General features: G+C 45.2%; 1 protein-coding gene across 1 annotated transcript; it reads left to right on the forward strand.

Moving 5' to 3' along the window:
* The first annotated feature begins 5,836 nt into the window (after positions 1-5,836).
* On the forward strand, positions 5,837-12,557 carry Cmbl (carboxymethylenebutenolidase homolog). The gene is made up of 5 exons (XM_035440629.1): positions 5,837-6,051; positions 6,980-7,087; positions 8,898-9,040; positions 11,332-11,423; positions 12,346-12,557. The coding sequence occupies exons 1-5, from the start codon at positions 5,837-5,839 to the stop codon at positions 12,523-12,525; spliced, it is 738 nt and encodes a 245-aa protein (XP_035296520.1). The 3' UTR covers positions 12,526-12,557.
* The last annotated feature ends 440 nt before the right edge of the window (positions 12,558-12,997 follow it).

The raw sequence follows: 12,997 nt of genomic DNA on the forward strand, positions 1-12,997 counted from the left end.
TGCTCCTCTTGGACACAAAGTCCTGTGGGTTGTCCCCACACAGATCCTTTGATTCTTGAGATTTAGCCTCACCAGCCATGAGACGGGCTATCGTTTATGTCTGTATGGAGTGAGGCCTTTGCTTTTCTTTTAGAAATGTGTCCTGGGGAAAAACAAAGATCCTGAAGACAGACTCAGAAAACATGGGCTGTCAAGGGTCAAGCATGTGTTCCCAATTCTTAGCCTGGACCCCAACAGTTCAGTCCATGGGTAGAAACTGCCTGCCCTGTCCAGAGTACATTTGGCTTCACAGACTGGACTCAGCAGTTGAAACCACGTGAAAGAGCTTGGCAGGACTCCAGCCTGCCACATGTGGCATTCTTGGGGCTATGTTGGCTGTACCCCATTCTGTGGGAGAAAATACTTGGCACTCCTGGATGTAAAAATTCCTTTTGTAATTGGAGCTCAAGTCAAAAGAGCCTGTTACCAGTGGCCTTGGAGAGACTAGACTCCCCTAGGTCCTCACAGCAGGGTACAGGTAAGCGAGTAGCTCATGGAACCATTTCTTCCCTTTCTTCTTTTGTTTTGAGATAGGGTCTCTTACTGTCTCCTACCCAGGCTTGCTTCTAGCCAACTTGTCATCTCTCCTGTGTCTAGTTTGCTTCCTATTGCTGTGGTAAAGCACTCTGACCAAAAGAAAGTTGGAGAGCAAAGAGTTTATTTGGCTTATACCTTCACATCACAATTCGTTGTGGAGGGAAGTCAAGGCACGAACTCAGTGTAGGAACCTGGAAGCAGGAACAGCAGAAGTCATGGAGGAGTGCTGTTTACTAGCTTGCTTGCTTACTTTTTTCTTTTCTGAAGATTCACTTTCCTCCTCTGCCCAGAGCAGTGTGGAGGATGGACTTTTCCTGACTCATTAGGAAGGTTGAGAACCACTGATACAGCCCAATATTATTTCCCCCTGTAACTCTCTCTTTTGTGTGTGTCTATGTTTTGAGACAGGGTATCACTATATAGCTGGCCAAACTCACAGAGATCCCTGTGAGTTTGAGGCCACCCTGGTCTACAAAGGAAGTTCCAGGGCAGACAGAGCTGTCACACAGAGAAACCTTGTCTCGTAAAACCAAAACAAACAAACAAAAAGAATGCTGCTTCTTCACAAATGTGTGGTAATAGGCTGGAGAGATGGTTCATAGGTTAAGAGCACTGGTTGTTCTTCCAGACATCCTGAGTTCAATTCCCAGCAACCACATGGCAGCTCACTAATGCGTGGTAGTATGTGTACGCCTCCCTGTGACTTCATCACTAGCGTGTGGTAGTGTGCACACCTCCCTGTAACTTCTGCAGGACACACATCTAGTCTGTGTTGTTTCTTTGCTTTTTATGAAATACTTGAGTTTTTATGGAGGCTTTATATATATGTACACACACACACACACACACACACACACACACACACACACACACACACACACAGAGAGAGAGAGACACGTTTGTTTTTTGTTTTTCAAGACAAGATTTCCCTGTGTAGCTTTGGAGCCTGTCTTGGAACTAGCTCTTGTAGGCCAGGCTGGTCTCGAACTCACAGAGATCTGCCTGCTTGTGTCTCCTGGGTTCTGGGATTAAAGGTGTGCCCCATCACCTCCAAGCTTGTTTTTTTCTTTTAAGAAATTATTCAAAATTATTCATTCTCTCTGTCTGTCTCTCTCTCTCTCTTTGTGTGTGTGTGTGTGTGCCTGCATAAGTTTATGTGCCCTGCATGCATGTTGATATCCTGAGGGTCAGGGGACTTCAGATCCCCTGGAACTGGAGTTACAGGTCACTTAAGGTGCGTGCTGGAAGCCGAACTCAGGTCCTCTGCAAGAATAGTGAGTGCTTTTAACCACTGAATCATCTCTCTAGCCCCAACTTTTTTTTTTTTTTCTTTCTCAACAGTGTTAGACCCCCAAAAACTCAAGTATCCGGGGTCCCAGGCCACGTTCGAGGTCACCCCAATCACCAGGTGGATTCGAGAGCTTGCTGCAAACTGCACGAGGCTTTATTGTAATTTTACGAGCTAACCCCATGTTAGCTCGGGTCTTTCACCCACCCACCATGGCAGATGGCTAGCAAAAGACAGCTCCTGGGGCCTCCCAAGAGATCTTATAGGACAGCATAAGGGGAGTGTCTAGGGGTACGCACAGGCTCAGGATTGGTATGCCTCCAGGCTTGGAGGGTTTGCCCTGTGTTGATTGGTCAACTGGTTGTTATGGCCCATAGGCCCTACCAGGGTGGTTGCTATGCTCTCTACGTCATTGCTGTGCGCTTGTCCGTAAAGCACACCCAGAGCCATAAAGCATAGAGCCACCAGCTAACTTCTGATTGGTTCCTTGTCACGAGGCAGGCATCTGACTTTCTAGTGTCTGGGACAAGGTCATAGAAGCACGTGTTCGGCCATTATGGCTGCCAAAGGGAAGCTGGTCCCTTCAACAGTTAAAGTAAACTGAAATTTACTACTCTTTTCCTTGATGATGCTATGATTTGGGGGTCTTGTTTAAGAAATCAGGCCTTAGTCCAGTGTTTAAGGAAGTGTCCCCCTGCATGTGCCTGGAACAGGCTAATTCTGCCTTCTCCTCTTTGGATTTGTGATCTCTGCTGTGCTGTGTGGGGCCCCTTGCGACTTGTTTTCTCAGTTGGGCCACTCCATGTGGCTTCTATTGTTCCTTCCCATACAGAATCCTGCTGTGCCTTTCTTGGTACCTGACACCTTACTGGACAAACAAGGCCTGGGGTATCTAGAACAGTGTCATGTCTCCAACCCCCATCCCCCACATCCATTTTAGATTCCCATCTCTCTGATTTTTTTCCCCCAAGATCTGCATTTCTTTTCTTTTCTTTTTTGGTTTTTCAAGACAGGCTTCTCTATGGCTTTGGAGGCTGTCCTAGAACTAGCTCTTGTAGACCATGCTGGTCTCGAACTCACAGAGATCCTCCTGCCTCTGTCTCCCGAGTGCTGGGACAGAAAGCGTGTGCACCACCAACGCCTGGCTTGGGTAACATTCTTCAGGTGCTGAACACCTTTTACATTTTATTTTTCAGATTTATTTTTGTCTTCCTTCCCACTGCTCCCTCAGCACCACCTGTGCTTATCCCCCCCAACCCCCCCCCCGTCACATCTTGGCTGTGTATGAGCCTGGTTTAGAACTTGTCAAAGAGTCAGAATTTAATGTTTCACGTGTCTTCTATTGTTCATCTCTTTGAAGGATTTGTTAGATCTGAATGCACATGTACTTCCAAAGTAATTACACAGAAATGTAATCCTGAAGATGATGCTGTCAGGAGGTGGGGCCAGTGGGAGAAAAAAGGTCACAAGGGCCCAGCTCCTCTTAGGATTTTATGAGTACCCTTATAAAAGACTCCAGAGAACTGTCTGCCTGCTGCTATCCTATGAGGACACAGGGAGGAAGTGATGTCATTTTGATCATGGGCTTCTCAGCCCCTCATTTTTCAGGACCATGTCATTGCTTTTGAGCATGAGTATTGTTACAGCAGCCTAAGTGGGCTCACTTCTGATGTCTCCTTGAGGTGGAGCCCATTTTCCTTCTGTCCCCCTGAATAGTTGCAGTGTAGACCAGAGAGTTCTCAGCAGTGAACTGGACTGACTTACCAACTTTATGTGTAATTGATTTCTAAACCTTTTGAGTTTTTATTATGATGATCTTGTCATATTTAGTTAGTGTTGAGACACAGTCTGCAATGTAGCTAAGGATGACCTTAAACTTCTCATCCTCCTGCCTCTATCTCCTAAATGCTGGTTGAGTTACCAACCAGGGTAATTGCGCAGGGTCTGGGCCAGGCATTTTCAGGCTCCCTGTCTCTTATTCAAGGAATTGAAATAAAGATTCTCACAAATCTCCAAGTATCAGGCAATGTTATTTAAAACAAAGCAAGCCGGGTGGTGGTAGCACATGCTTTGAATCCCAGAGATTGGGAGGCAGAGGCAGGTGCATCTCTGTGAGTTTGAGGCCAGCCTGGTCTACAGAGTGAGTTCCAGGACAGCTTCCAAAGCTACACGGAGAGACCCTATCTCAAAAAAAGCAGAAAAAAAAAAAGCAATAGAACGGGTCATATCCACCATGAAGAGTGACAGCAGAGCCCAGGATTGGAAAAGCACCTAAGGGCCCTGATCCTGGCACTGGCTTTCTTTTTGTAGAGTTTGAGAGGAGGGAGAGTTTAGTCACTAGGGGGATGATTTGGGTGGTTTTATATTTTGTGTTTACTCTGTTTTAAGAGAGGGTCTTACTGTGTTACTCAATGAGGCTGTCCTGGAACTGGAAGAAATCTTCCTGCATATACCTCCCAAGTGCTGGGATTAAAGGCATGTGCCACCATTTTTTTTTTTTTTTTGTGGTTCTCTACTTCAGTTTTTAAGCTATGTAATCTTTTCTTTATTGTGCATGTCCTTTCCCATAATGCACCTGGTTAATCCTATGTATACTCAATTATGAGTAGGCACAGGATGGCAAATTGAGGATTCTTCTTAAAAGTTCAGTTAGAGGATAGAGTTTGTCTTACTGCAATTAATTGACCACCCCTCCTGCCCCCACCAAACCAGTTGAAACCAGATCAGCTCCTCCTACTGTAACACAAATGGATCAAGATTGGAAAGAAACTGTCTAAGTCTGAAGACTGTTAAGGGGAGGAGAAACTAGTTCCATTGTTCTGAGGCTGTGCACACAACTTGATGTCAGTGGGAATCCTAGGTTGCCATGTGCATTGTTCAGAGTGGGTATGTGTGCGTGGTCTGTGCAGGCAAGGTTTCTGGGCTGCTAGGTGTGTTACTGAAAGAGAGGTGTGCATATGACTATATGGAGTCCTAAGTTGCTCTTCCCATGCTGGCCTGACTTCACTGGTTTTACAGGTGTGCACCACCACACCTGGCTTGTGAAGTGCTAGGGCTCCATGCACATGAGGCGAATGCTATAGCAATTGATCGACATTACCAGTCTGATTCATTATCACACTTATAACATTTATGTAAAATAGCTGTTGAGATTTACACTGAAGTTACTATATGGGAAGTTTGTTGGTGTCTGTTTGAAAAGACTATCCTAGCCAATGCCTCATGAAGGCGTTACCACTACAAAACCGTCAAGGCACTAATCTATTTTTTTTTAAAGACATACATTCACACACACACATCCTCAGTTTATTTTAAAAACTGCTAATAAATGATGCAGCAATTGCTATCATTTTTCTGTATCATTGTGTTGTTTCTACCATGGAGAAATAATAACAATAGTTCCTAGTGTTTGTCTAGTGTTACTATGTGTCAAGCTTTCATTTAATCTTTTGTAAGTACATGCAATGATTATCTCTATTTCCAGATGAAGTGACTGAAACACAGAGAGGTTAAGCAGCATGCCCAAAGTTAAACAGCTATTAAATGAGCAAGCTAGGAATTGAACAGTGTGCCTGAATCGAAAACTCAGGATTTGGAGCCAGAAGACGTGGATTTGACTCTCAGTTCCACCACTGCACAGCTTCGGTTTACTTCTCTGTGCATGGGGACAGTGATAAGCTCTGCATCATGGGACGAATCTGCTGAACAGGTCCTAGTGCCATGTTCTGTCTCTGGAAATGACATGATCATTAAACACCTAGGTGGCTCTTTACACAGTCAAGGTCACAGTCAACATCAGCCATCACACCACTGGGTTATTTCAGAATAAATGCCGTAGTTAGGTGTGTGTTTTTTTTTTTTTTTTCGGTAAACCTGATGATAATGTATTTAGAGTAGATTATCTTTAAATCTGTACTAGTCAGCATGTAATGAATAATTTCATTTCCTCCATAGCCTGACATCAAGACCCTAATGGCTAATGAAGCTAATCCCTGCCCATGTGACATTGGTCACAAATTAGAGTATGGTGGCATGGGCCAGGAAGTTCAGGTTGAGCACATCAAGGCATATATCACCCGGTCCCCTGTGGACGAAGGCAAAGCTGTGATTATCATCCAGGATATATTTGGTTGGCAGCTGCCCAACACCAGGTATATGGCTGACATGATTGCTGGAAACAGATACACGTACGTATGAAGTTCTGTTCTTTGCTTAAATTCCTGTGAACTTCTGTGGTCCCTTTTGTTCCCCTCAGAAAGACAGAACCCAAAACCTAACACAGCCTGAGCAGTACTCTCACTTACACTGTCCATTTCCTTATCCCAGTGAGTTGGCTTCTAGGAGGATGGCCTGGACTCCAATGTGCATCCCTGCCTCTGCCCTCCCAAGTACTAGGATTGGTAATGACCATGATTTCCAAACTGTGCCAGTGGCCTGTGATGGGACCTCTGTCATTTGATCCCCTGTATGATTTGTGTATGTTCACAATGCATACTCGTGTATATGAGTGAGGGTTCATGCTTATCACAGTGAATATGTAGATGGAGGGCAGAGGACAAACTGTTAGTCTTCACTTTGCTTGTTTACTCTTTCTGTGGCCTGTACTTGAGCCTGCTGTGGACCTTAATCTTGAGGCAGGAAACTGTTGGTAGCTTGTGCAGAGGCTGGGGTGAGGGAGGCATTACTTGTTCACAATGACTAGTCATGTTCCTCAGGGGTGACCTTTGGCCAAAGCCAGTGTTCAAGGCCAGGAAAGTTCTGGGATGGCTGAGAACAACTAACTCACTCCATGGAGGAAGGAAGGACATTTGAGGGTACATATCCTTGCCCACCAGCCCAGGTGTTTTTCCTTCTGCACTGGAATAGTTCTTGAGAAGTGTCCCTGCTGGTGGCATGGTCACACCCAAGCTGCTGAAAGCTGTGTACCTGCAATTGTGGGAGCTGAGGCAATTTGGCCTGGTGCCAGATGACCTTAGATGCAATCAAGGATGGCCTTGGTGACCCAGGCTTTTCCTTCCCTCTGCCTAGAATTGGCAATTTAACAAGGCGATTAATGAGCCTGGACAAACATTGAGTGGTAGTGGTCAAAGGTTTATTCATGTCTGTATTTTATAGAACTATCGTCCCAGACTTCTTTGTGGGGCGAGAGCCTTGGGACCCAGCAGCAGACTGGTCCACCTTCCCTGAGTGGATAAAATCAAGAAATCCCAGAGAAGTCAATCGGTAAGTTATCAACAGGCTTGGTTTTGTATGTGACACAGACCAAGGAGCTAGGCTTCACCACAGTGTCTTCCCTCCCTCCCTCCTTCCCCCTCTCCCACTCTCTCTCCCCCTTTCTACCTTCTTCTCTCCCTCCCTCCTTCCCTGTGGGGGTAGGAGGACTTTGTTTGGCCATTGACAAAGTCCTTCCAACAGCATGGTGGAAATGAGTTTTGCTCCAGGCACACCATATGAGCTTTGGATGGAGACTGACAAGCAATCCTTGCCCCACTGCCCCAGCAAGCATAGCTGCTTACCTCCCTTAGCAGCAATGAGTTCAAAGTCCTGCATCCACATAGGTAGGTGCTTGTTTGCAAGAGTTAGGACACCTATCCCAAGTGAATCAGCAATTCAAAGAGCTATTGGTTTACAGAACCAAGGAAATTAGCTCAGGATCAAATAGAAATTGGCCCATAGCTTAAAGGTATCCCTAATCCTCATTCTTCCATTGCTGCTCAGCCTCACATCTTGTGTGCTGGCTTCATCTTCAAGTAGCTGTCTCCTCTGGGGTGAGGGAGAAACCTAGATCCAGGGAAACCCTCAAGAACCCACAAGGACAATTCCAACTAAGACTCCTAGCAATAGGGAGGAGGGATTGTACCAGCCAGGGGGGGCATGATGGGGAACTCACAGAGACAGCTAACTTGAGCTCAAGGGAGCTCATGGATGCTGGACCAACAGTTAGAGAGACTGCAAGGGACGGACCTCTGCATGCTTATGATAATGGTATAGCTTGGTAAGGTTTCTAACAGTGAGAGCAGGACCTCTCCTTGGCGCTTCATTCTGGCTTTTGGTAACCTGTTCCCCATACTGGATTACCTGGTCCTGCCGTGACATAAGGGAAGGAGCTCAGTCCTGCCTCAACTTGATGTGCCATGCTTTGTGCAAGCCCATGGGAGGCCTGCCCCTTTCTGGATGGAGATATAGAAGAGGAGGGGTAGGGGGGTAGATGCGAGTCTGGGATGGGGGATGGGAGGAGAGAGGGGAAGCTAGCTGGTATGTAAAATTAATGAAAAAAATGTTATTTAGATAATAAAAAAGCTCTCAGCTTAGAGTCAGCCCATTCTTCCATAGTCTCTCTCCCAGCAACCTGAAGAGCACACATACCCCCACCCTCCCCCCAGTTATGATTGGCTCTGCAGTCGGTCCTGGAAACTCATTATTCTGGTCAGGAGATGGCTCTTCTCTGGTCAGGTATGAGCCACAGGCTACTGTAACCACAGAGATTTAGTTTACCCAAATTCCACATTCCACTATGGAAGCAGTATTATGAAGGTTTTATAGTAACAGAACAAAGATAAATTCTAAATCAAGAGACTTTTCAAATACATTGGTAGAAACATTGTGTGGTTACAGCAGAATAGAGAAATTGCAGCCATAGGACCCAGATGCTATCCGATAGCATTCTTAGCTCTTTGGTGGAGAGTATGGCTTTATTGAGTTGACAGTTCCAAGTGTTTTTATCTGTTTATCAGGATGTGAGGTTCAGCTTTATCTACCAATTATGGGAGTTAGAGCCAACAGAGGTGGGCAAGAAATGGCGCATTAGTGGGCTACAGATAGCTCAAGATACACTGTAATTGGGCTGTACACCTGCAACCATCCAAACTCTCCACAGCTGCTTAGGTTTTCATTGTTAAGGGTCAGCTTTGCAGTCATAGTTTCTTTCTAGGAATTCTCATCACCAAACAAACTTAGAGTCATTTTCACTGAGACGTACCAGTCACTCTAATCTTGAACATTCACCAATCAGCCCCATTTCTTTCTGTTCTAGAGAGGTCGAGGCTGTCCTGAGGTATCTGAAACAACAGTGCCACGCCCAGAAGATTGGCATTGTTGGCTTCTGCTGGGGGGGCGCTGCTGTACACCATGTGATGCTGACATACCCAGAAGTCAGGGCGGGGGTGTCTGTTTATGGTAAGTGCTCTGTGTATGTCACTCAGTGAAAGGAGGGTGGCTGAGTGACAGGCCTCTCACATGCTGCAATACAAAACCCCATGGTGTGAGATAAACCAGTTTTGCATGGTTTTCTGAATCTGAAAACTGAACTGGGGAGATGGTTCAGATAAGTCTTGTCAGTATAGGGATTCAAGTATGAGTTCCTGAATTTGGTCCCTAGAACCTATGTTAAGGGAGGCAGAGACAGGCGTTTTGGATTACTGGGCACTTTACCTAGCTTACTTGGTAAATCCTAGGTCCTGTCTCAAAAATCTAGGTGGGAAAGCTCCCCAGGAACACATCCAAGGCTGTCCTGACTCCCACGAGCACGGGCACCTAGGCACTGGCGAATGCAATTGTATGCCTGTGCACACACACAAAAAAAGCAAAGTCCACTCTAAAGTACAAACAGCAACTTTCACTTTAAAAAAATTAGCTGGTTTAAAAAGATTGTATGGGCTTGTTACCTACATGTTTGTCTGTGCACAATTTGTGCACATGGTACCCATGGAGGCCAGAAGAGGTTTTCAGATTGCCTTTATGGGATGCTGGGACTTGAATCTGGGTCTTCTGGAAGAGTAGCTAGTAACAGCTGAACCACCTCTCCAGCCCCAACTTTTACATTTTAGACAAAAGAAAACAAAGTTATTCTAACCATGAGTTAAAACTATCTGTTGGCAGAAGCGGCACAGTGGATGTACAATTTAAAAGCATCCAGATTAAACTATGTCAAAAATAATATAAGAAAATTGACTGCTATTTCAAGTTACACATGCACAAGCATTTCTTATCTGGCATAAGAATATGAGCTCTTCAACATGGCACTTCATCTACTATTAGCACTAAGAGAAAACGCTAAAATATTTCCGTACACAAAAGGAAATATAGTTAGACACGGCACATACACTTGTAATCCCAGTACTTGGGAGGCTGAATCAGGATTGGAATTTTCTGGCAAACATGAGCTACACAGTGAAATCCAGTCTCAAAACAATAAAACAAATGCAATAAATCAACCGTTGGCCTCATTGTCAGGCCAAGGGTGCCTATGGGTGAATTAAGTGTCCTGTGTGCCTGTCTCTCTGGCGCCACCTGCTGACTGCTGTTGTGCATTATCTGAGAGAATTGGGCACAAGAGACATCCACTCTAGGTCCACACCCATTATGTGGCTTTGACAGTGGGGCAGAGAGCACTGCCATCCTTCCTGACTTCTTTGGGGGAGGGAGGGGTGCTGGGGAAGAGAGACGCTGTATGCTTCGTAGCTTTGCTATCACACGGGCAGGAAACAGGGAAAAAGTTGTTTTTCTCTCATCTTTTTAAATCATCATGATTTTGTGTATGTGTGCAGAGAGCTTGTGTGGGCCTGCATGGAACAATGCCTGTGTGGAACCCGGAGATTAACTTTATATGGGTTTTGGGATCAAACTCTGGCTCTTAGGCTTGTGTGGCAAGTGAGCCCTATGACTAGCCATTTCCTGCCCAGTCTTCCAAAAGTCCACAGACTTGCCTTTCCCTCCAAGTAAATATACCTGGGGGTGCCTGGACTTGGAGGAGCAATCTTTGCACTAATTAATCTTTAGAACTCAGAGAGAAGCGTGGACACTGAATTTCATACAATGACCTACAGAACACTGGGGTCTTGTTGGATTAATATCCTGGTCCAATGACTGTCTAATTCACTGAAACCAGAACAAGTAAGCCTGTATAACTTCTAGAGCAGTGGTTTGAAAATTATGACCAGATTTAACAGCCATCTCAAGAGGAGCACACCTCAGATTGCTGTCCTCACACACCAAGCAGCCCACAGCATCAAGTTTATTGGCCTGGCTCCTATTGAACAAGGTGCAGAGTGGAAAGATTTGGCTAAGTAAGTTTCATAGGTCAGCCTTCTGTGGAATTGCTAAAAATGAAAATAAACCAAGGACTGTGGAAATGGTTAAGGCTGTCAGGTACCTCATATCCATGAGGACCTGAGTTCAGATCCCTGGCATTTGCATAAATGTCTGTTGGGGGAGGGTCTCTTACCCCTGCACCAGACAGAAGGGTCCCTCAAGTTCACTGGTTAGCCATTCTAGAGAAACCTTTCAGCTCGAGTCAATGAGAACCTGTAGCAAAAAGATGGATGGCATGTCCAGCCTCCACACGTAAATGTGGACACACATGTGAACATATGCATGTACCCACCTCCCCCCACCCCACAGAAACAACACATGCTTTACTTTATAAAACCACACCAAATCTAGGCGTCAATCTCCCCAACTCTTTCCAGGCATCATCAGAGACACCGAAGGAATTTACAATCTGAAGAACCCAACGCTGTTCATTTTTGCAGAAAATGATACGGTGATCCCTCTTGAGCAGGTGAGCAGGCAGCCCTGATAGTATTACCTTTACATTCTTGGAGCAAGTTCCAAAGAACTCATCTGTCACTGTAACTGTTTCCAATGATGAAAACTTCCTAAGAATGGAACTTAAACCCAGTATGGTCTTTTCAGAATGAGAGCCAAGGAAATGTTCCCAACATAGCCTGTTTATTCTCTTGAAAAGGATTGGCCTCTACAGTAGCCCACCAGCTACCAGAAGGCTGGATACGTTTATTAAGCCCAGAAGTTAAGAAGCAATTTGCAAATTAGGCTTCAACAGTTCTCAGCTTAAGATCATTTGGTTTAATTTTACTATAGTGGGAAAGTAACACACAGTAGACCAACTTTGAATCTGGCTCTTTTCCTGGTCTAGCCGCCCTGTGAATGGTCTCCTGATGTTGCTATCTGGGATGAAGCCTATCTCCCCACCAGTCCCAAGGTCACTAGGGAACACCTGCAACAGTCTGTCTCACTGTGCTTGCTATGCTAAGACCGTCAGTGGAGGAGCTGTGTCTGGTGCTGAGGGGGACAACCCAGCAGGCCTCACATGTGAGGCTAAATATGTGCTCCATCACTGAGCATTCTTTGTAGACTAAGGTCTCGTTACACAGACCAGACTGGTCTCAGACAGACCTGCCTGCTTCTGCCTCTCTGCTAGGGGTAAAAACATCCACCTCCATGACCTGTATAATTCTGATCTAGTCTTTAGTTCACAGTGGATTTGTTTGGTCTCAGTCCCAGGGTAAATGTAGCTTCTATAATTGGTGTGGCACCCTTATGCCGCTCTGCAATTCTGACAAGGGCCAGGAACTGGAGGTCAGTCCAGCAGCTTGGAGCCTGTTCACTGGGCACAGTATGCCAGCTCAAGGTTATGTCACACTGCCTCACTTTTTTTTTTTTTTGGTTTGTTTGTGCACTAGGTCTCTGTGCTGACCCAGAAACTGAAAAAACACTGCATAGTCAATTACCAAGTTAAAACATTTTCTGGGCAAACTCATGGCTTTGTGCATCGTAAGAGAGAAGACTGTTCCCCTGCCGACAAGCCCTACATTGAGGAGGCGAGGAGGAACCTCATTGAATGGCTGAACAAGTTCATTTAGCAGCACTCAGGCACAGGGCAGCTGTCGGCCTGGAAATAACTGACCACCTGATTTACATGAATTACAGGAATCTTAAAATTCTTCTGAAACACAAATACAGCATAAACTAGGCTAAAAAATACTCAATGCAATAGAAAATCTTAATAAATGCTAGGTACCTCAAGAATGAAAATGATAGTGTAATTGTAGTTATTAGGGGAATCTGGAGCCATTCAGGGACCAGCTGGGTTCTCAGGCATGGCCTTAGATTGTCAACTGAACACTGTTAAAACAATTCACATGTAAAGCCAGAAGATCACGAGTTGTCAACTAGGTAGGTTAAACCTGCCCAGATGTTATGGGCTCAATGCCATCCATATTCACTTCACTGTGAGCAGTGCCGGAATTCAGTTCCACTGACCTAATTATTCAATCTAATAAACTGTTTTTCTTTCTTTTTTTTTTTTTTAAATTTAAGAATTTGTAGCTTCAG

This window comes from Cricetulus griseus, chromosome 2 (assembly GCF_003668045.3).
Source record: "Cricetulus griseus strain 17A/GY chromosome 2, alternate assembly CriGri-PICRH-1.0, whole genome shotgun sequence".
In the NCBI taxonomy this organism is placed as follows: domain Eukaryota; kingdom Metazoa; phylum Chordata; class Mammalia; order Rodentia; family Cricetidae; genus Cricetulus; species Cricetulus griseus.

What these genes read in the sequence shown, in the direction of transcription:
- Cmbl (XM_035440629.1), top strand. Translation starts at nt 5,837, where the DNA reads ATGGCTAATGAAGCTAATCCCTGCCCATGTGACATTGGTCACAAATTA. An exon ending in GGCGGGGGTGTCTGTTTATG is followed by an intron (nt 9,041 to 11,331) that starts GTAAGTGCTCTG and finishes AACTCTTTCCAG; the next exon opens with GCATCATCAGAGACACCGAA. An exon ending in CGGTGATCCCTCTTGAGCAG is followed by an intron (nt 11,424 to 12,345) that starts GTGAGCAGGCAG and finishes TTTGTGCACTAG; the next exon opens with GTCTCTGTGCTGACCCAGAA.